The following is a 25,381-nucleotide window of genomic DNA, read 5'->3' on the forward strand; positions in this document are numbered from 1 at the left end:
GTGTGTGAGTATGAGAGAGCAGTCAGTGTGTGTAAGAGTGCAGACTGTGTACCATTAATAAGGGTAGGCAAGACATGGGAACCTGGGCAACTGCTCCTGAGTACACAAAAACTCAGTATCTATGCACTCAAGGAGGAGCTGAAGAGGGTGTCTGTGTGAGTGTGACATGTTTGTGTGTGTGTGTGTGTGTGTGTGTGTGTGAGGGGTAAACACAAACAACCCCATAAAGAACTTTCTCTGACCAAGGAACAATTTTAAAACGTCTTTATTTGAACTCAGTTTCAGAAGAATCAAAAAAAAAAAAGTTAAGTAAGAAAGAAAGAAAGAAAGAAAGCAAGTTAGAAAGGACAGAAGTGAAGAAAAAAAGAGTGAAAAAGACAGGAAGAAGGAAAGAAAAAGAGAAAGAAAAAAAGTAAAACCATGCCAACACAAGAACCATCTGGTCTGAACTCGTCTGAATCTACTCAAGTCTCCAAGGAGGAAGTACATAAAATGAAGGGAAAACACAAATTAAAAGTCCTCTAAACAGAGAGAATTACAAATTAAAAGTCCTTATTATTAAAAGAGGGACACTGAGGAATAAGCTAAAAGTCTTTCCAGAAGCGTCTTGCAGGCAACTCCGTCTTGGCTTCTCTCCCTGCCCCAGTGCCTCCCAGCACAGCAGTCTTTGCATAGAGCCAAAAACAACACAGAGACAAGTCACAGATTTGAAAATGTCTCAAGTTTGTGGTTTTTCTTTAGAATCCGTCAGTATGACTCTCTTCCCAGTGTGAGTGTGTGTGAGTGTGTGAGTGTGTAAGGGTGTGTGTATCTACAGCAGTACAGGATCATTCTTGGGTCTTGATTCCATTTTCTCAATGTCCCAGTGATTGACAGCTGATTGTCAAATTCGGGAGGAGGGGGCTCTACAGTCCTTTAGAAAGCCCCCCACACCACCCCTCTGATGACATCATCCTTTTACACCTCACACACACACAAACACACATTTCATAATTTAACGTCCTACAAGCCACACAGTGGCACATCAATACAAAGCATCACATGGGAGAAAACGTAACATTTACGATGACATTTGAGCCAAACAGAGTTAAATACATGGGCACATTTACAATGGCTATAGCACAGGGCTAAGCAGCCACTTCAGGGCCACTATGACTCTTGTGCGTGTGGGTGTGTATGTGTTTGTTTGTGTGCGTGTGTGCGTGTGGCCAAAGAGAACCACAAACACACGCAATAGCTCTGGGAACACTGTCGCCATGGAAACAATGTTCTATGAACAGACTCAGTCAGATAGTTAGGCGCAACACACTCCATGACACATACATCTACCAAGGATCTACACGTAAACACACACTCCTCTCTGCAGTATACACACACACACACACACACACCTTCTTTGATTACAGTCTTAGAGTCAACAGTATTCTGGAGGAGTGTGTGTGTGTGTGTGTGCTTGACAGAGTGGAGTATCCTACACATCTTCTTATATGGAGTGTAGATTTGAAAGAAAGTTCATTCAAATCAAACTGAACTAGTCCTTCCTGGTAAAGAGCTGATATAAATGTCCCTTTTTTACCAGACCTCTTAAATGACCCAGGTACCACCGTTAACCAAGACTAACACATGCACTTCCTCTTTCGGGCTATTAAAACACAGTCATAAGCACATCTAAAGTAAAGTGTCTACAGGGATATGCGTATACTCTACCAGAGAGTCCGATACCTCCGTCTATGTACAATCTACTGTGAGAGAATAAACGTCTTGAAATGAATGAATGGATTGCGGAACGTTCTCTCGAAAGCACCAAGGGCTTTCAAAAGTAGAACACTGACAATGAGATGCTAAGAATAGAACAGACCTGTTCCGAGAACTCCCTCGTCATGTTTCCCCTTGACACTGAACACCAGTCTGGTCTCCATATTGTACAGGTGGGTGACTGGGGAAACCTGCAGTATTGTCAGTGACCACATGGTAGAGCCGCGCAGTCAGGAAACCCTCGTACTCAGTTACTAAGAGACAGCGACATACAGTCCTTTACACTTTATACTTAAACTGAATAAATGAGTGTAGTGTACAGTAGGCTTCAAATGTCTGTCTGTCTGTCTGTCTGTCTGTCAGTTAGGACAGCCATGTTCTTGAGTGGGGACGGATTGTCAAATAGCTGATTGTCAGTTGCATCAACATGTTACAGTAATGTTAAACTTGGCTCCTGTCTGTAACAGTAGTTCTCTCTCTCTCTCTCCTCTCTCTCTCTCTCTCTCTCTCTCTCTCTCTCTCTCTCTCTCTCTCTCTCTCAGCCCTTTATATTTGTCTCGTGTTCACCCTCTCCAACTCTGTCTATCTGAGCTGTACAGCAGGTAGAGAGTCAAAAAGCATGAAGAGAGAGCAACTGTGACATGTAGAGATATGACACCAAGCAGTTCTGCTTCATACACGCACACACTCACACTCACACACACACACACACACTCACTCACTCACTCACTCACACACTCACACACTTACACACTCACACACACACACACACACACTCACACTTGCATATGTAAACACTTGCGCACACACACTCACTCACACACTTCAAAGTCAGTCTGTTCTGAGAAGAAACAAGTCTGCGAAGCAGCTTCCAGTCTCTCCATCCTTCTCTCAGTCTGTCCATCCTTCACGCTGTCCCTCTCTCCCCTCCAGCCTTCGCTCTATGTTTCCATGGCGACCGGGCGGCCAAGGGAGATCAAGCTGACAGGTCAGATAAGACCAGTTTATCCATCTTATTTCCAATGTCCCCAGGAACAGGAAGATCGTCCGACTCATAGTCCTCATCAAACGACCTGGGGACACAAACACACACCGTCTGAGTTGTGTCTGCTGCTGTGTGGGGTGTGTGTGTGTCAGCGTTTGTGCATGCACAAGCTTGTGTGCGTATGTGTGTGTGTAAATGCAAGTGAGTGTTTGTATGTGTGTGTGTGTTCCTTTGTGTTAGAATGTGTTTGTCCGTGCTCGAGTGTGTTAGTATGTGTGTGTGTGTGTATGTGCGTGCCCGTATGTGTGTGTATGTTACTATGTGTGTACCCATGTGTGTGTATGTGTGTATGTATGTTACATATGTGTACCCATGCATGTGTGTGTGTCATACCCGTCCTGCAGCTGCTCATTGGCCGTCTCCTCTGCCACCAGGATCTCATACTCTTCAGATGCATATTTATCCCAGTCTGACGGCTCTGGACCTTCACTCTCTATGTCCTACGACACACACACACACACACCCAACACACATGCATACATCCATACAAATACACGGGCACAAACAAACATGCACGCACACACACACACACACAAACGTCAGTGCAAGAGCAACAACGGTACGATTTAGGTCTTAAAGTGATGATGGTGTCAGTGTCCTCTGACCTTTTGCACAGCGAAGGGGTCTCTTTGTTCGTGGTCCAGGTACTTCTCTAGGTTGAAGAACGTGTCGAAGAAAATGTGACCCATCCGACACCGCTTCAAATCCCTCAGGGTGATCATCCCTGCAAACAAACACACACACACACATTGTCAGAGAGAGGCAAAGACATGGCCGAATGAAGAGACAGGACCACTTCACTGACAAGATGAAGAGAAGGACTGAGATGGAGGGAAAAGGAAGATAGAGGTATAAATACAGAGAGAGACGGAGACGGGGAGAGAGAGACAGACGGAGAGAGAGAGGAGAGAGTTAAGATATAAGAGAGAAACAGAAATTTGAGATGGAGTGAGAGAGATGAAGATGACGGGAGATGGAGAGAAAGAGTGACAGTGACGAGGGAGAGAGAGAGGGGGAGAGAAAACAGAGAGCGAGGCGGAGAACGAGAGAGAGGAGGGGCTAGCGAGACGGAGAGAAAGAGTGAGAGACAGAGAGAAGACGAACAAACAACAAGACGGAGAGAGGCTGACCTTGGCTCTCAGGTTTGACTAGGTCCAGCATCTGACATAGCAGGTCCTGGAAGGGCAGGGGTTCGATGCCCATCCCCTCCATCCGGTCACACTGCTCCTCGTAGAAATACTCCAGCTCAAACATGGACAGAACCCCGTCTCCGTCCACGTCCATGCAGCGGAACCAGTACTCTACACTGGGAATAGACAGGCAACAGGTGTGGGCTCACTGGGTAGCCAATCATGTGAAGAGTCATGGTGGGCTGATATATTGAAGGGATGATCTGGGTCACATGGTAACATATCACAGGAATGATCTGATATATTAAGGGGATAATCTGAGTTACCTGGTGACATATTAAGGGGATAATCTGCTTTACTCGGTGACATATTAAAGGGATGATCTGACATATTAAAGAGATAATCAGGGTTACTTGGTGACATATGTAAAGGATGATCTGGGTTAGCTGGTGACATATTTAAAGGATGATCTGGGTTAGCTGGTGACATATGTAAAGGATGATCTGGGTTAGCTGGTGACATATTTAAAGGGTGATCTGGGTTAGCTGGTGACATATTTAAGTGTTACCTGGTGGGGTTTTTCTTGTCCTCTTCAGAGATGAGGAACCACACAAACTCAGCATAGCTCATCCTGCCTTCTCTCTGGACAGAACTGCCCCTGGAGAACACAGAGAGCATTCACATGGTTAGGTCTGGGTGTGTGTGAGTGTGCGTTGTGGGTCAATGTGTGTGTTTTCTTACCTTGTTACTGCTCCTGAGAACAACCTCTCAATGATTCTGTTGGAGGAAGCTGTCAGCGACAATAAAATAGGTTAATCAATTGCTTTTGAACACATTGACTGACTAACTGATGATTGCCTCTCTTCCTGTCTGTTTGTCTGGCTGTGTGTCCCTCTGGCTGACTGTCAAGTTGGCCATCTGTCTCTGTGTGCCTCCCTGTCTATCTGCCTGTCTGCAGGGACCTGGTTGGGTCTCCTGCCTGCCTGCCTGTCTGTCTGCTTGTCTGCCTGTCTGTATAGTCTCACCGTGGTCATTGTAGCGAGCCAGGTCTTTGGGGTCGATGTAGAGGTCATGGTCGGTGTCGAGCTCCCAGAATTTACAGTATATGACATAGAAATGCTCGTAGGAGAAATAATCTGTAATCTGGTTAATGTCATCCTCCTCTTCCAGCAAGGCTAGAGTCTGAGACAGAGGAGGGAGAGAGAGGGGGAGGTAAAGAGAGAGAAAAAGGGAGAGAGAAAGGGAGAGAGAACGTGTGAGAGAGGGAGAGGGAAAGAGTGAGAGAAAGGGAGAGAGAGAAAGGGAGAGAGAGAAAGGGAGAGAGAGGGAGGGAAAGAGAGGGAAGGCAAGAGAGAGAGAAAGGGAGAAAGAAAGAGAGTGTGAGAGAGAAAGAGAGAGACAGTTGTTAGGTGAACATTCCAGTGCTACATTACCATTTAATCCTTGTTGAGAACATAACGATGCCACATTCCACTACCAGAATGATATCAAAAACAGCATCCTGTCTGTAATGGTGACAGGAAGTTGGGAGTGTACCTGCAGGAAGTTGCTCCTCCGGAGCTCCGTCATGGTGATGCGTCCCGTCCACGATCGGTTCACTGTGTAGAATATCCGCTGGATCACCTAGGCAACCGTGGAACACAGAGGATGTGTCACTCCAGAGCTCCACATACTTCCTAAGCATTATGTTGCTAATGGAAACCTACCATAACAACACATCATGGAGTGTTGGGATGCTTGGAAAGTTCCTAATGATGGAGCTAACGCACTGCTAGCTTGCTAATGCTACCAAAGGATGGAATGGAACAATGGAAAATACCAATAATCATGTTATTGGCCTAAAACGCAAAATATTTTTCTGGCAGACTATATACAGTATATCCTTTATGTCCTTGCATTGTCCTAGAATACAAACAGTCTATTTAAAGGAAGGCAGCACACTATTTAAAGGGATTTCAAAAGAAAATATTGATACTTAGAAACATATAGCTTCCAGAAAACATGTGACCTCTCTGTTCCAGAACCTTCTGGATTATTCTACAGGAATAAACACTTATTCCTGATACGAGGCATCTACAAATGGACAGTAGCCGGTCATGGCAGAGGAAGTATCTAAATATGGGCATGAGCAGTTCCTGGGGGCTGTGAGCAGTAGGGGGCATCAATCTTTCCGTGATATCATAGTAGGCTGACTCATCCCCAGTAAACTGGGCAGTCCTGCTCAAGCCCCTGCTACAGCCCCCTGCCTAGGCCTACCCCAAGCTGCAGCCCAAGCCCCTAGCCCCAGCCTCACCCTTACCCCCCAGCCTCTTCCCTAGCCCCGCCTCACATTCTATCTCAACAAGCCCTTCACCTGGTGCTACATGCATTGCAGCTGTCCTCCTGCCCCCCCCCCCCCACACACACACACACACAAAGTAGCTAAAGTTACCCCGAGTTGCCAGTGTGTGTTCTGCTGTGAGATACATTTTGAGTACAGTCCAATAAGTTCCGCTCAAAGGCACAGCGACAAATGACCATCACACCCGTGCTTGCAGGCACACGCAGAAAGCTTCTGACCGAGGGGAGGGGCTCTGGGAGGAGGGGGGGGGCTCTGGGAGGGGGAGGGGCTCTGGGAGGGGGAGGGGCTCTGGGACCTACCGTGGTAATGTAGCGAGAATGGAACTCTGGAGCGTCTTTTAAAAACGTAAGCCCTGGGTGGGTGTCCACTATGTCCTGTAAGGGGGGAGGGGGAGAAAGATTGGAGGGGAGAAAGAAAGGGTGAGGGGGTGCAAAGAGAGAGGACAAGAGCGAGTGAGAAAGAGAAAAAGAGAGAGATTCAATAAAGCATTATTGAACTGAATTGAATTGAGAGACAGAGATGAACACCTCTAAAAAACAAACAAAGAAGACCTCAAGTAAAATATTCTATTGGACGACTGCTCGGTCAACCGCTCCCTCCAAGCCTCGCCCCTTACCTGCAGTAGAGGGATGAAGTCTTCCTGGTCCAGGTAGTTGCAGCTTGGCTTGGCCAGCAGGGAGATGAACTTAGACGAGTCATCATAGCAACTGTGCAACAATCTGCCCACAGAGAAAAGCACAGTCAGCACACTGGTGTCCTGGCCAAGCCATCTCACCTCACAGCCACAAAAACAGCATTGTTGACTTGGATAGACTCTGCTCTCTCCTTTTATACGTATATATATTTATATTTATACCTGTCACCTCACTGTGCTGTGCTGCTTTGTCATAATGTTACTCTGGTTTCATATGTTCTGGTGTAATATGCTAATATGATGCACTATTTTAAAATTTGTTGCTGTTAAATATTGTTGTGTTATTGTCGGTTTGTTTATTATTCATTTTCTACATAGTGCGCTGCTGGTCCTGAGTACATATTTTGTTCTCTCATGTGTCAACATGTTCATAATGACATCAATGAAATCGATTGGCGAGGTGAGGCTGAGGAGTGCCTTACTTTCTCCAGGTGGCGATGAAGGAGTGGACCGAGACGAATCCTGTCCTCTCTCCGCCTGCGCCGTTAAACATGGGGGCCTTCCAGTAGAGAGGACACCCGCATGCCTGTGCAGAAAATCACAAACCCTGAAAACACACTCTCAGACAGGCCGAGGCACACCTCGTCCACAGAGAATGTCCTCCCTAAGACCAGACAACACACACCCGGTCCAAACAGTTGTGTGTGTATTTTTGCAATTCTGTCTGTGTGCGTGCACAGACATGGATATGTGTATGTGTGTGCAAATGCATGTGTGTGTACTGTAGTTTATGTTTATTGCCATTTTTTTTTTACAAGTAAAGGAATAGGTCCGTTGGAGCGCTGTGGTCCTGCTCTAAACTTATAACAAACTATCTAAACCTATAATCTGATCCGAGCTACCATTCTTTCAACAATATACTGAAAAATATCTGTGGGTCTGTGTGTGTGAGTTTGTCTGTGGGCATTATGCACGTGTGTGTGTGTGTGTGTGGGCATTATGCACATCTGTGGGTGTGTGTGTGGGCATTATGCACATGTGTGTGTGTGTGTGTGTGGGTGCATTATGCAAGTGTGGGTATGTGTGTGTGTGTGTGTGTGGTAACTCAATGTGTTGCCCACCTTGGCAATCTTGCCCATCTCATAGATGTCAGCTTTCTCCTCCTCAAACTCGCTGAAGGCCGCCTCTACGGACGCTATGGCGACGTCGTGGTTGGGGGCAGGGCCAGGCAGCCCCCGGGGATAGTAGAACCTCGGAATGTTGACGGAGGGAGGCGGGGGGGTCACCACCACCGGAGCAGGGGGGGGGCTGGGTGAGCGGGGGACGGGGGTAGAGGGGGCTGGGGTGGGGGCCGGTGGGGGGGTGCCTGGTTTCTTCTCTGTCTTACACTGGACCTGGGAAGAGGAGAGAAGGGGGAGTGAGATTGCCCAGTGGTGGTTTGTGAGTTGGAGAAGTCCATGAGTCATGAGTTTACCCTTTCCCCAGCCGCAGCCCTACTTCCTGCTTCATGTCCAGCCTCAGCCCTCATGACTCATGACCGATCTGAACTCTCAGAGGATCCCACTGGCCAGCATCTCCTCCAGAGCTATGCTGCAGGACATCCAACCCCATCACCGGTAACAACCCCATCATTATTAACAACCCCATCACCGGTAACAACCCCATCACCGGTAACAACCCCATCACTATTAACAACCCCATCACCGGTAACAACCCCATCACCGGTAACAACCCCATCATTATTAACAACCCCATCACCGGTAACAACCCCATCACTATTAACAACCCCATCACTGGTGACCCCAGCTAAGACCCTCATCCCTGGTGACCCCAGGTGAGACCCTCATCCCTGGTGACCCCAGGTGGTATACAGAGCCCACAGTCACAGACGAGCAGCAGGAGCCCAACGCCTCACAAACCCATGGAGGCTGACATGTGGATGGATCGAAAAAAGATAGAAATAACAACTCAATACTACCTCACTGACCTGCATCATTAGAAGGCGGTAAGTGTGTGTGGTGTGCATGTGAACTTTACTAGTATATGCAGGAGACCACGGTCCAAGCCAGCCAGCTAACAGCCCATTCTAGCGAGATGGCAGCCAGGGAGTTGCATTCTGGATAGTGAGCCAAATCTGCATGACAGGGCTGGACTGTCTCAACTGGGCTTTTTAAATTTTAATTCAGGATAATTTTTTTTTTAAAAGACCTGAACATGGGTTCTAAATGAGCTCTGCTATTGAAAATATGAGTGTGTTTTTTTTCCTTTCATATAAAACCACTTTCATTTAAAAGCACAAATTCCTACTATACCATTTGCTGTATGTCATCCCTTCTCTCGCACTCTCCACCTTTCCTGTCACGCTCATACTGTCAATTTCATTATAAAGCAGAATGTAACAAATAAAACAATTTTAAAAACACAAAAAAAAAAACATTACGTGAAAATCTGGAATTATCATTTCCTGACTGAACTGGTCTGTGTGTGTCCCTGGTCATTTAATCCACAACTAGCTAGTCAACATGACTTTAGCTTATGGAACATGGTGCTGGAACATTCAGATAACACACACAGAGACGTGACTTCACATAAGAAACTCAGTGTGCCTCAGGAAACCAGATCCTGACTCTCAGTACTTCCCAGCACATCACTGCACATCCACCTCAGCATCAAAGCACACATCAGGGTGTGCAAGTGTGTGTTTGCTGGTGGATGTGAGTGTATGTATGTGGGTGTTTGTCCACTCTAGATTCAACACTAAACAGTGTGTATTGAGTAGGACAGCTGAACCCACCCACCCACCCACCCAGCCCCCCCCCCCCCCCCCACTCCTCCCTCTCTCCTCTTCACAGCGTTCATTCTATCACTCTATTCCTGAAACCCTTACCCTATTAATAACCCTCTGGTATCTGGCTCAGAATAGTTTGTCTTCCTGGGCATGTGTGTGTTTGTGTGTCTAGGTGTGTACTGTATATGTGTGCTGTGTCTGTCCTACAATGCTATGTGTAATTTGTATGTTTATGGTCTGTGTGTGTGTGTGTGTGTGTGAGGCATATGCCGCGCGTGTTCCTAACATCGACATATGTCTGTGAATGTGAGCATGTATGCGTCCCATACGCCGATGTGTGTGTGTGTGTGTTTGTTTTCAGAACCTCGCCTCGGTTCCACCGACTGACCTGCTGTTGCTGAAAGGACTTGAGCCTCTTCTTAAAGCGTGAGGGGAGCACAAAGTCACAGCCCCGGGCCAGGAAGGCCAGCTCCCCCCTCAGGTCAGGGTCCCCCCTCAGGCTGGACTCCTTGATCATCATGGGGGGGGCCGACACACAGACCCCCCCTCCAGACAGAGCCAGGGAAGGCACAACTGACAAGGCTACTGACAGGGTGGCGGTCCCAGCCCTAGGACGATACTCCACTGGCCTGGCTGGCTGGCTGGCTGGCTGGCTGGCTGACGACAAGGCCAGAGTGGAACAGCTCCACCAGACCGACAACCCCACCACTGGCCAACGCTGCCCGGTTATATCCAGTCTTCTCAGACTTTATCCACTCTCTCTTTAAACTGTCAAATACTCGAAAAAACAGGTTATCGTTTTCTTTCCTTTCTCTACACACTCAAGCACTCTCAAAACAGGTTATCCTTTTCTCCTCTCTACACGCTCAAGCACTCTCAAAACAGGCTATCCTTTTCTCCTCTCTACACGCTCAAGCACTCTCAAAACAGGCTATCCTTTTCTCCTCTCTACACGCTCAAGCACTCTCAAAACAGGCTATCCTTTTCTCCTCTGTCTCTTCTTCAGACACTCCACCACTCTATTCCTTTCTGTTCTCTTGTCTCTCTCTCAAGGCTGAGTTAATTGCAGATATCCAGCCGTGTGTCTGCATAAAGAGATATTCCGTGTGTTTTCCCTGCTTGCGCTCAGAGGGGAGGGAAGAACCATGGTCGCGGGGCCCAGCGGAGTGTCTCTCTCTGGGCTAGAACCCTTCCATGTAGCCCCTTACTCCTCTGGAAGAACAGAACCGTGAGGGTCTCACCGGTGCCTGTCGCTCCAAGCTCCGCACTGAGAGTGTGCTCCAGGAAACATGAGCCATGCCGGGATCAGGACACACACTCGCGCGCGCACATACACACACACACCAAAGAGACCACACCGGCTGTCCTGAGCAGAGGGGTGGGGAGGTTTAAACCGTGTCGCATATCTGTAAGCTTGTAAGTGTGTGTGTGCGAGTGTGTGTGTGCATGTTGGTGCAGTGTGCTGCGGGAAGGAATTCCTCCCCCCCCCAACACCCAACTAAAGTTAGCCACTAGTCTGAAGATGTGAGGACAACTAACTGCTCAAAAGTATATACTTCAGACAGACAAGATCTGTTTGAGAGACTGTGTGGTCTGTTTGGTGTGTGTGTGTGTGTGTGTGTGGGTGTGTGTGTGTGTGTGTGTGTGTGTGTGTGTGTCTGCGTGCGTGTGTGTGAGAGCGTGTATTTGTATGTGTGTGTCAGTATGTGTGTGTGTGTCAGTATGTGTGTGTGTGTCAGTATGTGTTTGTGCATATGTGTCAGTATGTGTGGTTGTGTATTTGTGTGTGTGTACCTGTGCTGTCATGAAGTGGACTATCCCGTGAAACTACGACACAATTCATTCTTACAGCTACACAGACCGCCACAGCATATCCAATGTATGTTTGGGTCGGTGTTTTGTAGTGGTGTGTGTGCATATGCCTTTGCACATGCCAGCGGAATGTTCTCCCAGTGCCAGATGGGACCTCCATGGTACCTCCTATCACCCAGGTCTGCCAGTCCACCATGCCAACTCCCCTGATGCCAAATCCCATCTTCCAGCCCCTCAGAGCAGGCCTGTGTTTATGCTCTGGCTCCACCAGGCCAGGCTGGAGGCCAGGGGCTACGACAGTGCTACTGTAACTGTTAACACTACTGTAGAGCCCTGGGTCACATGAAGAGCTGAACAGCACCCTCTGGTGGACGCTAGTCAATGACACCTCTGAACTATGAGGTGAAATGAAAATAACTTAACTGTCCTTGGTTGGGAGGAAAAGGTCCTTCACTGGATTGTTCCTGCAAAGGCACCTCCCTATTTGATTTGTCCTTTGCATTTTTTCAATTCCATTTGACTAAAGGACTCTGAGGTAAGGTGGAACTTGTTTGCAGACCCTTCCCCTCCCATGGGCCCCGGCCAACCCCCTCCCTCATCCTCATCCGGCCGCCCCCCCACCACCACCACGCCCCACCCCTTGCTCGCTTCCCAGACCAGTATAGGAGGCCCTGCTGACATTTCAGCCACACAAGCTATCCCACAATGCTTAGCGGTGTCTCTCTCACTCGCAGCTGTCGGGAGGTCATCAAAGCTCTGAGTGGTAGGAGTTACAACGGTAGATGCACTGAGGGGAGGGGCTAGTGTGGAACCAGGAAGGAAAAGAAGGCCTGGGAAAAGTTCTAGAAAACGAAGCCTTGGCTACTGTTAATAATCTCACCAGATATCTCTTGACTCTCTCTCTACCTCTCTGCTGTTCTCTTTGTCTCTGTCTCTCTTCTTCGAGCTGTCTTTTCCTGTCTTTCTCCCTCTCCCTCTCTCTCTCTGTCGCAATCTTTCTCTCGCGTTCGCTCTGTCATATTAGCACACATCTGATTGACAGGTGGTGCTGGGTTTTTGAGTTATGACAGGAAGACCAGACATGCTGGATATGCAGAGTATAATATTGTTGAGTGTGAGTGTATGTAACAATACAAGTCACCTTTTGGGTCCCCCCCACTCTCACACACAGCCGACCTCTCACACCTTCCTCACTGGATTATTCAGAAGTACAGCCTGTGCTGACATCAAGGTTACTCTACAAGGTTCTCTCTCTCTCTCTCTCTCTCTCTCTCTCTCTCTCTCTCTCTATTTCTCTCTCTCTCTCTCTCTCTCTCTCTCTCTCTCTCTCTCTCTCTCTCTCTCTCTCTCTCTATGTCATTCACTCTCTCTCTTTCATTCACTCTCTCTCTCTGATTAGTTAGTTTATTCTGTTTGGTGTTAGTAAAGGGGAAAGGGGTGTGCAGGGCGGTAGCTGGTTTGTTAGTCTCATAACCAGCTGGCACAGGGGGCTCTTCTCAGGGTTACCTTCATGGACTGCAAGGGCTTTAGATTGGAGGGTTTCCTCAGGACTGTATGTATTAAATGGGTGCAAAATGTTTATGATATTTTCTGGATTTCTAATGTTAATGGGAATTGGCCTAATTCGGCACAACATGTGTTTGTGGGGGTTTTCCTTTGGATATTTAATATATTTTCAAATGTTTCATATTGTCTCTCTTTATTCCTTCCTCTTTGTATCTCTCTGTCCCTCCCTCCCCTTCTCTCTTCTGACTGAGACAGGATTTCAGATTCATGAAAGTTACTTCCTCTCACAATCCCCCCATCCCTCTCTTTTTCCATGCACTTTGTGTATCATACATTCATTTCAAGGAGCACATCTGAGACAGTTGGTTTGTGTGCATGTGTGTGTAAGGGGACCCTTAACAGATGTCACAGGGCAGCTGTGTGCTCTTATCTTTAGTGAGTGACAGGCTGGGAAGGCTGCCCCGGTGTGTCACCAGGGTCCCTGAGCCTGCCCTGTTCGTCTCTCCTGCAGCCAATCACCACGTCGAACGCCTTGGACACAAGCTTACAAATCTCTTCAGCGTGACATCACCAAGGTGTGATCAGCACTGGGAGCTATACGGTCTCTCCACGCATACTGAGTCTCAGACACGCCCAGGAATAGGGACAGACATAGGGAGAGAGAGACAGGGGGAGAGAATGGAAGGGAGACAGACAGAGGGGTACAGAGACAGAATGCTGAAACCGTGTAACTCTTAGTCAACCTGTCCCCCATGAGAAGAGAGGAGGTGGAGAGGGGAGGAGAAGAGAGGAGAAGTATGGGGAAGGAGAGAATAAGAGGTGGAGAGGAGAAGAAAGGGGAAGGAGAGAATAGGAGGTGGAGAGGGGAGGAGACGAGAGGATAAGTATGGGGAAGGAGAGAATAGGAGGTGGAGAGGAGAAGAAAGGGGAAGGAGAAAATAGGAGGTGAAGAGGAGACAAGACGAGAAAGAGAGGAGAGGAGGAAGAGAAGAGAAGGAGAGGTATTGGGAGTGAGATAGATGAATGGCAGGTGTTACAAATCCTCTCTTCCCTCCTACCTCCATGCTCACCATGGGAACAGGTGAGTCAGCCCCCTGACTGGCTGTAGAGTAGTGGCCAGGTGTATGCTGGGGAAATGAGGAAGGGAGCAACTGGGGTTGACAGTTCAGCATTCAAACCCACCCCGTCTCCCACTCGACCCCTCTACACCCCCCATGTCCCAAAATCCATGTACACACACTCAGATCCTCTGCGTGTGTGTGTGTGTGTGTATGTGTGTGTGTGTGCTTCCTCGACTCTGACCTCTCTTGCTGGGGCCAGTTAACACAATCTGCTCCTTCCAAATATCACAGTGCGTGATGAATAGTGAGAACATAACCACTTCCAGAACAGTTACACACACACACACACACACCCCTCCCTTGTAACATGGAAGTCTTGAAGTCCACTGTGTTTAAATGTATCCATGTAAATATAGCCTCTAATTTGAAGTTTATTTCTGCTGCAGGAACTAGGCAGACTTCACACACACACACACACACACATGCACACAAGGATATACACTCTTGAAAAAAGCATGCCAAATGCCATCTCCATGGTGATAACCCTTTCCCTGGATTGAGTGTGACGGGTGGAATGCTCCCGGGGTTGCCGTGCCAACACCAGGAAGCACATTTCTCATGGCTGCACTATTCCCAGACTTACTTCCTCTGACAATACACACGCACACACACACATTCTAACACACACGAACACACACAAACCCTAACACACACACACACACAAATACACACATTCTAACACACATACACACACCCTAACACACACACAAACTCTACAACACACACACATACACATGTTATGTTGCTAAACAGCCGTAGTGACATGGTGTGACCACTAGAGGATACTAAATAGGGAGAAAACGGGATCTGATTTCCTCAGTTATTTAGTAACATGTATTATAGGTCTATTGCACCACCATACAGGCTGAAAAACAAATTCCCTCCCACACTCAAGGGAAAAGTACACTCTGTCTCACAAAGATAAACACACATACGCGCACACCTACACACAAACAAGCCTACAGGTGTGTGGCCAGCAATACTCCAGTAGGTGGAGGTAGCGCTTGTCTTGTGGTTCTGAAACAGCAGCTTGCTCTTTCTTTCTGCACCCTCCTCCTTTCTCTAGTCCTTTCTCCGTCTCGCCCTCTTCAATTTTTTTGTTCACTCTTTCTCTCTTTCTCTCTGTCTCTTTCTCTCTCCTATTTTTCTCTGTCTCTCTCTTTCTTTCTCTCTCTCTGTCTATCTCTCTCTCTGTCTCTCTGTCTCTCTCTGTCTCTCTCTGTCTCTCTCTGTCTCTCTCTCTCTCTGTTAGTGCCTGTGAAACACTAGAGGGCAGCAGCTACCTTCTGAAGAGGCTGCCATCAGCAGTATCAAAGTGCCATGGTCTATTGGTCTATTGGTCTATCTGTCTATCATGGGGGGGGGGGGGTACTCATGAGTCACAATTTTCTGGAACATTGGCAAACTCCCACAAACCACACCAGCTAGATCAACACACTCACACACAGACACACACAGGTCCTTCTCTTCCTAATCAAACGACCCCTCCTTTCTCTGTCCCATGCAAGCCAATCAAAACGCACCATTTACAAAGTATTGTGGGATAGGGGAGTCCCAACATCTAAAAACAAGTTGTAGTTTCCATGGTGATACCTAGAGAGATCCATTGTGTAAGTGCTTTTCCGCCCTTCCCTGTCAACAGGACATTGAGGAAAAGGTGTATCATGTGTGTTAAATTTGTGTGTGTCTATGTGTGTGTGTGTGTGTGGGTGTGTTCGTGCATGTGTGTGTGTGTGTGTGCATGTGCGAGCGAGCGTGTGTTTGTGCGTGTGTGTTTGTGTGTGTGAGTGTGTGTTTGTGCGTGTGAGTACACTTATATCCCAGTTTTGCACTGGGATCCCCCTCCTGGATGCTATCCCAGCAAGCTCTGGGAGTGGTTGATTATGATGTCACCGGGGCTGGGAACTCAAGAGAGCGTTCATATTGAGACTGTCGCATTTGTTCATGCATGTGTGTGTATCAGTGTGGGTATCCAACTTGAGAGCACCACAGTGTGTGTGTGTGTGTGTGTGTGTGTGTGTTTTATTGTGTCAGCTAACCTCGAGAGTCAAGGTTTTTGCTGTTAACTCTTCATTTACATGGCAACTCAAGCCCCAGGCCGTAAGTACATGTTGTATGTAGCCTTGTGTTTGTGTGTGAGAGTGTGTGTGTGTGAGTGGGTGTGTTTGTGTGTATGTGCGCGCAGTGTGGGGGCGTCTTTTCCCGCTTGGCTGAGGTTCCTGTCGTGACCTCATTTCCTGTAGAAGGAGCCAGTGGGTGATGTCATCCTCCACTGACCCAGAGTCAACAACTCCACACAGCCCCCCCCCCCCTCCTCTTCTCCCCCCTCGGAGACTCTCTTTCTCTGCTTTCTCCCCATTTTTCACTCTCTTTTTCCCCTCTCTCTCCCTTTCTCCCTCTCTCTCTCCCCCTCTCTCTATGACTCAAAGTCAACAGCCCCCTGCTGTTTCCCTCCTCGCTCCCGCCTGCTGTTTCCCTCCTCCCCCATCCTGTCCTCCAGTCCTTACACTTCCCCCTCTCTCGCTTCTCCTGAAGACAGCTGCACTGGGAACAAATAAGACGTATTGATGTGCAGACACACATACACACGCACATACACAACCACACACGTTTACACACATACACACAGTACATTCTCTAAACCCAATAGTTAAACTTGGTTGCGTGCAGTGAGCTGGAGGGTTAGGGTTAGTGAGTTGGAGGGCTCCAGGGGTGATTCTGGTGTGTGAGGAAGGCGTTCCCGTGGCAACTCTGGGCACACAGCAGTGTGCCAATTGATCATGTGACCATGTTTGGGCCACACCCACTATGATTTACATATGGAGATATGAAGTTATACTGATCCTCCCAAAACACAACATACACACATATACATTAAGCAGGGAATGTCTCTGGGCTCAACAGGCTGGGTCTGTGACTCCCTGGACTGTGTTTGACTAGCTTCCCTGGCCTCTGATTTATATCGTTTGGCTTTCCCCAGTCTCCATGGAGATTAATGGGTACACCCTGACAGGTGCAGAAAGGCCTGTATTACTTTGTCAGCAGTGGAATACACACACACACAGACACTCACACACACAAATGCACGCACGCATGCACACACACAGACAGATGCACATACACACACAGACACACGCACCGCCAGGCACACACACACAGGCACACACAGACAAACACACACACATATTGATGGAGGTGAAACAGGCTGAGGCCAACACCTTCCCAGCACGACAGGACGAGGTTTGTGCCAAGCAACACACATAAATACACACAAAGTTTTGCTCAGAATGTGTGTGTGTGTGTATGAGTGTGAGAGTGTGTATTTCTGTGTGCGTGAGAGAATGAGGATGGCTAGTTTTGAGTATGTATTTGTGACTCTTGTTTACTCTGTGATTGGCAGTTTAATGTGTAATTGGGGCAGGAGGCGGGGTCAGAGCTGGGGTATATTAGCATAATTCCCAGAGTGACCGACCAGAGTGCCAGCGCTGGTGTTGGGTGTCAGAGCGCTATTCCCAAACTCAGCTGTGACCCACAGTAGCACTGGGTCAGCTTACCCTCCAACACACATACGCACATACACACATGTACACACACCCGGTCACACTCTTTCGTTCTCCCTCCCTCTCTCTCTTTCTCACTCTTGGTGTTACTCTCTCTCCCTTGGACCCCAGCTTCCTTTACAGCCCCCCGCCCCTGGTTCTCTCTCTCCCTCAGGTCCGTTTACACTGTGGCGACAGTGAGTCTGTTAGCAGGATACCATAGTACAGGGGGGCCAGACACATATAGGCTCACTCACACCTCCGTCTGTCAGCCTGGGGTGTGTGTGTGTGTGTTATAGTGGGTTAATGACACCGTTAACACTCAATGTGCCATATCCCCCCCCACTCCCCCCATCCCACTGAGATCCAATCAGCACCCTCCACTCTGCCTCCAACACGGCAACAACAACAAAAAAAGGCTCCCAAAATAACACGGTGGCCAATCAGAGCTTGGAGGCTCAGAGGGCCTGTCTGACACGTCGTGTGTGTATGAAGGAGAGACAGAGAGAGAGACAGAGACAAAGAAACAGAGAGAGACAGAGAGAGAGACAGAGAGAGAAAGAGATGGAATGAAAGAGAGAGAGTGAGTGAGAGAGAGAGAGAGAGAGAGAGAGAGAGAGAGAGAGAGAGAGAGAGAGAGAGAGAGAGAGAGAGAGAGAGAGAGATAGAGAGAAATAGAGAGAGAGAGAGAGAGAGAGAGAGAGAGAGAGAGAGAGAGAGAGAGAGAGAGAGAGAGAGAGAGAGAGAGAGAAAGAGAGAGGTGACACTAACTTAGGTGCTGGGGGGTTCTGGCAGTGTCAGCTACCATGGCAACCTCATAAATAGGTGCCCTACATATGAGCGGGGCATAAAGTTCCACAGGTCAGTCAATAAACGGACAGGGTGGAGGGACGAGAGAGGAAGATGATGTATGGAGAGAGACTGGAAACAGTGAGGAGAGGGAGAGAGAGAGAGCTGTGATGAGGGAGGAGAAAGTTGAGAAACGGATTTGGGGAAACGGGTATGGGGGGGGGGGTTCTATCTTCATAAACAACTCTTTCCTTCAGATCGAATGGTGTTCTAAGTGTTCTAAGTGGCTGGATTATATAGGTTCATTAGCTAGATTCTCAACTTCAGATGAGAGATTGAGACATGCTCTCTGGCTCTTTCTCTGCAGAGTTGGCATCACACATACACACAACAGTAATTGCCCCGTTCCAAGCTGTGACAGTTCACAACCCTAAATTACCCTAAACTGTCCAGAGGGAGGAAAGGAGATCTGTCTCTTCAACACTGCCACATTTCAGAGCAATCACACACACAAACACACACACACACACACACAGGAAAACACACCCGCACACGCACACACAAACACACAAACACACAACAAAACACACACCACCTACGCACACTAAAACACACTCAAGCAAACACACACACACACAAACACCAAATATAGGCGGCAGCCAGGAAAAGTCAACAAAAGAACCCTGTAATAACCCAACTAGCCTGTTGTTGCAGAGTTCCAGCTCCGCCTCCACCACACAATGCCACTGCTTCTGAGAAAGGCTGCTAAAATCTGATCTGTGATCCATGCCCAGACCAGGCCAAGCCCAGCTCTAGGGTCACAGCATTAGAGATCCATCCAGTTAGCAGCACTGTGTGGATCCTAGAGGACGTATCTGTTACGGTCACTACTGTTCCAGGAGAAGATGTAGCCGTCACTGTACAAGCATTGATCTGGCACTTACTCTGATCACCTCAGGAGACTGCTGGATGAGAAGCGTCGAGCCAGAGTCCCTCATGGCCATGGAGCTGACAGCCGCGTCATTCTCAGCAACCGGGGCAGAGATGCTGATAGGTGCTGGGGCCTCCTCGGACGATGGTGCAGAAATGGTGGCAGGGGTAGAGGCAGGGATAGAGGCAGGGGTAGAGGCAGTGGCTGGGGCAGGGGCAGGGCTTAAGGTGGAAGCTAGAGCAGGGGCATGGCCTGGGGCAGAGGCAGAGGCTGGGGCGGAGGCCATAACTATGACAGGAGTAGCGGCAGTGGCTGGGGCAGGGGTAGAGGAAGTGGTAGAGGTGATGGCAGCGGCTGGGGCTGAGGCTGGGGTAGAGGCTGGGGTAGAGGCAGGGGCAAGAATTGAGACTGAGGAAGTCTGTAGGACATGGGCAGGGGCTAGAGTAGGAGTAGAGGTAGGGGTAGTAGTTGGGGCAGTGGCAGTGGCCAGGGTAGGAACAGAGGCAGAAGGGGTTGGAGGGGGTACATGGGCGAGGGTTGGGAGAGGGGTGTGGGCAGTGGCAAAGACTGAGGCAGGGGCAGCTGGGAGGGGTTCAGGGGCTGGAGTAGGTGTGACGGCTCCTGGAGTAGACCCAGTTAGTGGTTCAGGTGCAGCCTGAGCTGGTGGTATGGGGCTGGATCTGGAGAGAGCTGAGCGTGGGGGTTCAGATTTGGGTCCAGGCAGGGGCACTAGTTTTGGGTCTACAGGCCAGGGCACAGGTGTAGCTGGGGGGGTGTCCGCCTTGGCCCCTGGGGCCAGAGTGTCCTGCAACAGCCTCATCACCTCCTTCTCCTTACCGCTGCTTTTCCCAGCGCTCCCAGTGCCCACCCCGGACTCCACCAGCTCCTGGGCAAAGCTTTCGATGCTCTCCAGGATCCTCATCAGCAGGGCCCCATCCTCCTCCTCGCTCGGCCCAGCCTCGGTGCACCCTCCTTGGGGAGCAACGGCCGCCACAGCCAGAGGTCTGGAGGACTGTCCGTTAGCAGCTAGGTGGCTAACAGGCTCCGGGGGCTGGGTGGGTGGGGGTGCCTGTGCGGGGGCCCCCCCCTGGACCCCCCATCTCTGCCTAGTTTTGGCAGGGAGGGGGGGCTCCCTCTCCTTCTCAGGACTCATGCTCTGAGAGAGTTTCTCCAGGTCGAGCAGCAGCTTGTCTATGTCGTCCTCTCTCGGACTGACGGCGGGGGCTGGCCAGGGGGGAGAGGCGGGGGGGTGCAACAGGGCCTCGGCAGAAGGCGCAGGGGCCACGTGTGGCACACGGGGGTTCAACGGTGCCCCGGTGCCCCGCTGACTGTGTGTGGCGTGTCTGCCGGGGGACCTTGCCGGGATGGGGCCCTGGCCCCTGGCCTGGTCTGAATCCTCCTCTATGTACAGCGGCTCCATGTGGGAAACAGGGGGAGCGTGTGGAGGGGTAGAGGAGGGGATGGAGGTGCCGTGAGCAGGGGCGGGCAGGGAGACGGACGGAGTGTGTGCGTGTGTTGAAGGGGAGTGCGTGTGCGGCGCGTGCTGCAGGCCATTCGAAAGAGGAGCCGTTCTGGAAGTGGGGTTCTGGTTCGGCTTGTGGCCGGATCCAGACACGACCTTGGTGGTGGAGGAGGAGACAGATGCAGAGGAGGAGGCGGGAGGAGGGGAGGAGGAGGTGGAGGGCAGGGCGGCTTTGGGGAGAGGGGGAGACTGCACCACATCCTCGTACCGAGGGGGCTGCTCGTTCCCGAACATGGGCGAGAAGCTCCCCTGAGTCTGGAGGGAGTGGAGACTGCTGACCAGTTCTGCGAGCTCACTATGGCCCCCCCCGGCACCCTGGCCCCCGGCCCCCAGCCCTGCAGCCCCCCCCTCCAGCTCCAGGGGCAGCCTCTTCAGGTAGGAGCTCAGCCTGCTCATCACCGCCTGGTACATCGTCTCCGGGCTCACCCCACCGTCCTCGCCGCTGCCGGGCGCCTTGCGGCGGATGCACTGCTTGATGATGTCCGTGCACTTCTTCAGGTCCTCGGAGCACTTGAGCAGGATGTCCAGGCAGGCGCGGATGTCCTCGCCGCCGGCGCCGCCGGATTCCCCGCGGGTTTTCTCCAGCAACCGGGCGATCAGGTTCTCCTCGCCCAGGGTGCTGAGGTACAGCGACGCCACCGTGTTCAGCCCCGCCTCCAGCGAGCCGCTGCACACACTCGATAGGCTGCCCGTGGAGCCGCCGCCCACCTTTGATGCTGACAATAGGCCGGATGACTTGGGCTTGCACTCCTCCGCCCCCACGCCCTTGCCTGGGCTGAATGGGGGCTGGTTCTCGTCGTTGGCGGGGGCGGCGGGGGCGGTGTTGGAGGAGAAGTGGCCATAGATTATGTCCAGGTCGGTGGAGCGCCGGCTGAAGGAGTCGGGTCGGACCTTGCGACCCTTCCGGAAGGTGACGTGGCTAGAGGAGAGGCGGAGCTTCTCGAAGGAGAACTCCTTGAGCTTGCCGCTGGCCAGGTTGATGGCCTCTCCAGTGATGTCCTTCAGGCTCCCCGAGGGAGTCGGCCCACCTCCCACAGCCACCGCAGACCCCCCCCCGAACCCCGCCCCCACACCCCCTGCCTTCTTACCCCGCCACGGGGGGCTATCCTCCCACACACTCCCGTTACACCCCGTTTCCATGGAAACCCCATATTTGGTGTGGTGGGTGGGGCTGGCGGCAGGGGGGTTGCGGGAGGGTGCGTGGGCGTGTCGCCCCGGGTCGGGGCAGGTGAGGAGTTCGGAGCAGGTGCTGCGGTGGGCCACGGTACAGTCCAGGCCCTGGGACAGCGCCCCACATGGCCCAGAACAGTAGTGCACGGCATGGCTGTGGGAACGCCGGTCCACCACCACACTGCTGTAGCAGCTCACACTGCTCACCACCACGCGGTACGCCGCCGCCATGGTTACCACCGTGTGTTGCTAGGGATACCACGAGACACGTCTCCCCGCTAGGCCTCCACACAGGGTATACAGCAACAGTCCCAAATATAGTGAAAAAAAAAAATTTGTGCAGAAAAAAAAGTTGGGCTTTTTAGATGCCTTCAGGTAAACAATGACAGGACTGTATATACCAACACCCTTAGTCTATACCTGGAGTTGAATAAATTAGACCTTATAATAAATAGGATTGTGCTCAGGGAAACAGTTCTCAAAGATTCAGTAAATATCCCTTTAGACACGTAATGAGAGCTTTACATCCACACTGGAAATCAGGTCTTCCCGGAGCTCTCAAATATAGCTACTTCCCCCTCCTCCTCCCTCTCCTCCTCTTCTCTTCACAGCTAGGTGCCTTACTCTCGGCAGAAGAGAGTTAGCCATATATCCACAGCTGCCCCAGGCCCCTGCTATCCCCGCAGACAGGCCACAGCATCACCCTAGCCAGGGCACACCGTGCTGGGCATGAAGTTCCGGTTGCTTCCAGCTGTCTTGCTCTACTCGTTGCTGCTGTCCCTTGTTGGGTGCAGCGCTGTCAGTATATGAAGAGAGAGTGTCTCTCTGATGGGAGGACACCACCTGGAAGGAAAGGAGAGAGGGGGGGAGGAGGGAAAGAAAGAGGTCAATCACTCAGACAGAAACTATGTAGCACATTATATGCTGTATAGCACACAGTGATTACTCATCTACAGGCACAAACACCTGTGCTGTTCACCTGACACACACACACACAGGCATACAATAATAGACACATACAGGCACATAGGCAGAAACACACACATACATCATACGCACAAACCAAAAATCCCAAAAGAGGTCAGCACACATACACACACCACATAAAGACTGCACACATACACACAACTTTCTCTCTCTCACACACACACACTCGCTAACCTCACTTCACTTCAAACCACATATACATACCACAGCATTGTACTGAACACAAACACTTCTTACATAAACATAACACACATACACAAATTGCAGATGGTACCGGAAGAGGGTAAAACAGAAGGTTCACCACGTAGGAAGGTGGATGAGGGAGAACGGATAGGAGCTAGGACGGGTGGAGGGGAGGGAGGGGGGAATGGGGGAGGACGGAGAATGGAGGAGGTGGGATAAGGAAGGAGAAAGGGAGGGAGGGAGGGAGGGAGGGAGGGAGGGAGGGAGGGAGGGAGGGAGGGAGGGAGGGAGGGAGGGAGGGAGGGAGGGAGGGAGGGAAAAGAGGAGGAAGGGTAGAAGGAGAGAAGGTGGGTAGGGGGGGGGTCAAGGCACCTGGAAAAACAACCAGCAAGGAGGTATACGGAAAAAACATGTGTTCAGTCACACACACACACACACACACACACAGTCACGTGACTTTTTGCTCTTGGGGTCTCCCCAGTCATAGTGCTGTCTCTTCAACAGGAAATGCCATTGCCTCACACACACATGCATACACACAAACCTACACATCCTCTTAAATCTTAAGTCTACCTAACGGCTGTGTGTGTGTGTGTGTGTGGTGTGTGCGTGTGTGTGTACAGATGTTTCCCTTAGTGACACTGAACACGTCAACATACTCCAGTGATGTTTATAAGACCAGATTGTTCCCAATAGGGCTCTCAGCGAACACCTCACACACACACTGCTGGATTGGACTATTACATCTTTTCATTCTCTCTCCCCCCTCTCTCCCCCCTCTCTCTCTCCCTCCTCTCTCTCTCCCTCTCCCTCCTCTCTCTCTCTATCTCTTTCTCTCTCCCCCTCTCTCTCCCTTGCTCCCCCTCCCTCTCCCTCTCCCTCTACCTCGCTCTCCCTCTCCCTCCTCTCTCCCCTCTCTCTTTCTCTCTCCCCTTCCCCCCCTCCCTCCCCCTCCCCCCTCCCTCCTTGCACTTTAACCCCTTACTTCTCTTAACTCTCTCTCTGTCTATCTCTCTGTCTCTCTCTCGGTCTATCTCTCTGTCTCCCTCTCTGTCTCCCTCTCTGTCTCCCTCTGTGTGTGTGTGTGTGTGTGTGTGGTGTGTGTGTGTGTGTGTGTGTGGTGTGTGTGACCCAGGCTGACATTAGAAGGCTTCTTCCTGAGAGACAGACCAGCACAGCAACATCTTAGTGAGGACAGGTCTGCACTGGCCCTCGCTGCCACACACACACACACACACACATACTCATACACACACGCAAGCATACACACATGCACGTACATGCACATACAAACACACACGCACACGCAAGCACGCACACACAAGCAGACACACAGTTACATCCACACAAAGACACATGAAAATACAGAAACACCCTCCAGGGTTGTTCTGGGAGTAGTAGGAAACACAAAAGCTTTTGAAAGTAGGGATTACTGGAGCTCAAATGTTGCCTCTTTCTGACGCACCTTCAACCTTAACACACACAGAAACACAGACACACACTACGGCACTAAGGTAAACATTATTTATAACAGCTCCTCTGCTCACAGTCTGTTGCTTTATTTAACATGACTGCAAACGGAGCTCTCTCTTTCTCTTTCACTTTTCTTTCTTGCACTCACTTAACCCTTATAGTCTCTCCCTCTCTCCCTCTCGCTCTGTCTCCCTCTCTCTCTTTTTCCCCTCACTCGTTCTCTCCCTCAACTTCCCTCCCTCTCTCTCTCTCTCTATCTCTCTCTCTCTCTCTCTCTCTCTCTCTTTCTCTCTCTCTGCCTGTCTTCCTTCCTCCCACGCTGCTCTGGCTGTATGACGACCTCTCTGCTAACTCAATTATTCACACAAATGTACAAAAACGCACACATAAAAAACAAACACACACACAGGCTTCAGGTCACTGACTCAGAGCCCAGACCCAGACCCCTGCCAGTCCTGCAACATCCACTCAGTTCTACATCCAGCTGCAGAGTTAATGCCCTCCCCTCCCCTACCTCCCACCTCATCCCCTGTCTTCATCCCCTCCCTGCCTCATTCTCTCTCTTCCTCTTCCCCTCTCTACCTCCTCCCTTCCCTATCCCTCCCTGCCCCTCCATACCTACTAGTCCTGTCAGTCTGTCTGTCTGTCTGTCTGT

General features: G+C 50.4%; 1 protein-coding gene across 1 annotated transcript in view; it reads right to left on the minus strand.

The window, feature by feature from the left end:
* Window positions 1-249: 249 nt before the first annotated feature.
* The window catches only part of ppp2r3a (protein phosphatase 2, regulatory subunit B'', alpha), a 40,703-nt gene continuing 15,571 nt past the window's right edge, over window positions 250-25,381 (minus strand). Inside the window, exons 2-14 of the mRNA XM_084684477.1 lie at window positions 19,405-22,926; window positions 8,027-8,299; window positions 7,388-7,491; window positions 6,888-6,990; window positions 6,571-6,645; window positions 5,467-5,553; window positions 4,956-5,112; window positions 4,672-4,720; window positions 4,499-4,588; window positions 3,931-4,106; window positions 3,406-3,524; window positions 3,134-3,240; window positions 250-2,828 (exon numbers count right to left, since the gene is read on the minus strand). Of these exons, the coding sequence (XP_084540603.1) occupies window positions 2,732-2,828; window positions 3,134-3,240; window positions 3,406-3,524; window positions 3,931-4,106; window positions 4,499-4,588; window positions 4,672-4,720; window positions 4,956-5,112; window positions 5,467-5,553; window positions 6,571-6,645; window positions 6,888-6,990; window positions 7,388-7,491; window positions 8,027-8,299; window positions 19,405-22,314 (4,347 nt within the window). The 5' untranslated portion in view covers window positions 22,315-22,926 and the 3' untranslated portion in view covers window positions 250-2,731. The remainder of the gene's footprint in view (window positions 2,829-3,133; window positions 3,241-3,405; window positions 3,525-3,930; window positions 4,107-4,498; window positions 4,589-4,671; window positions 4,721-4,955; window positions 5,113-5,466; window positions 5,554-6,570; window positions 6,646-6,887; window positions 6,991-7,387; window positions 7,492-8,026; window positions 8,300-19,404; window positions 22,927-25,381) is intronic.

This window comes from Hypomesus nipponensis, chromosome 3 (assembly GCF_054491055.1).
Source record: "Hypomesus nipponensis isolate SF chromosome 3, ASM5449105v1, whole genome shotgun sequence".
Taxonomy (NCBI): domain Eukaryota; kingdom Metazoa; phylum Chordata; class Actinopteri; order Osmeriformes; family Osmeridae; genus Hypomesus; species Hypomesus nipponensis.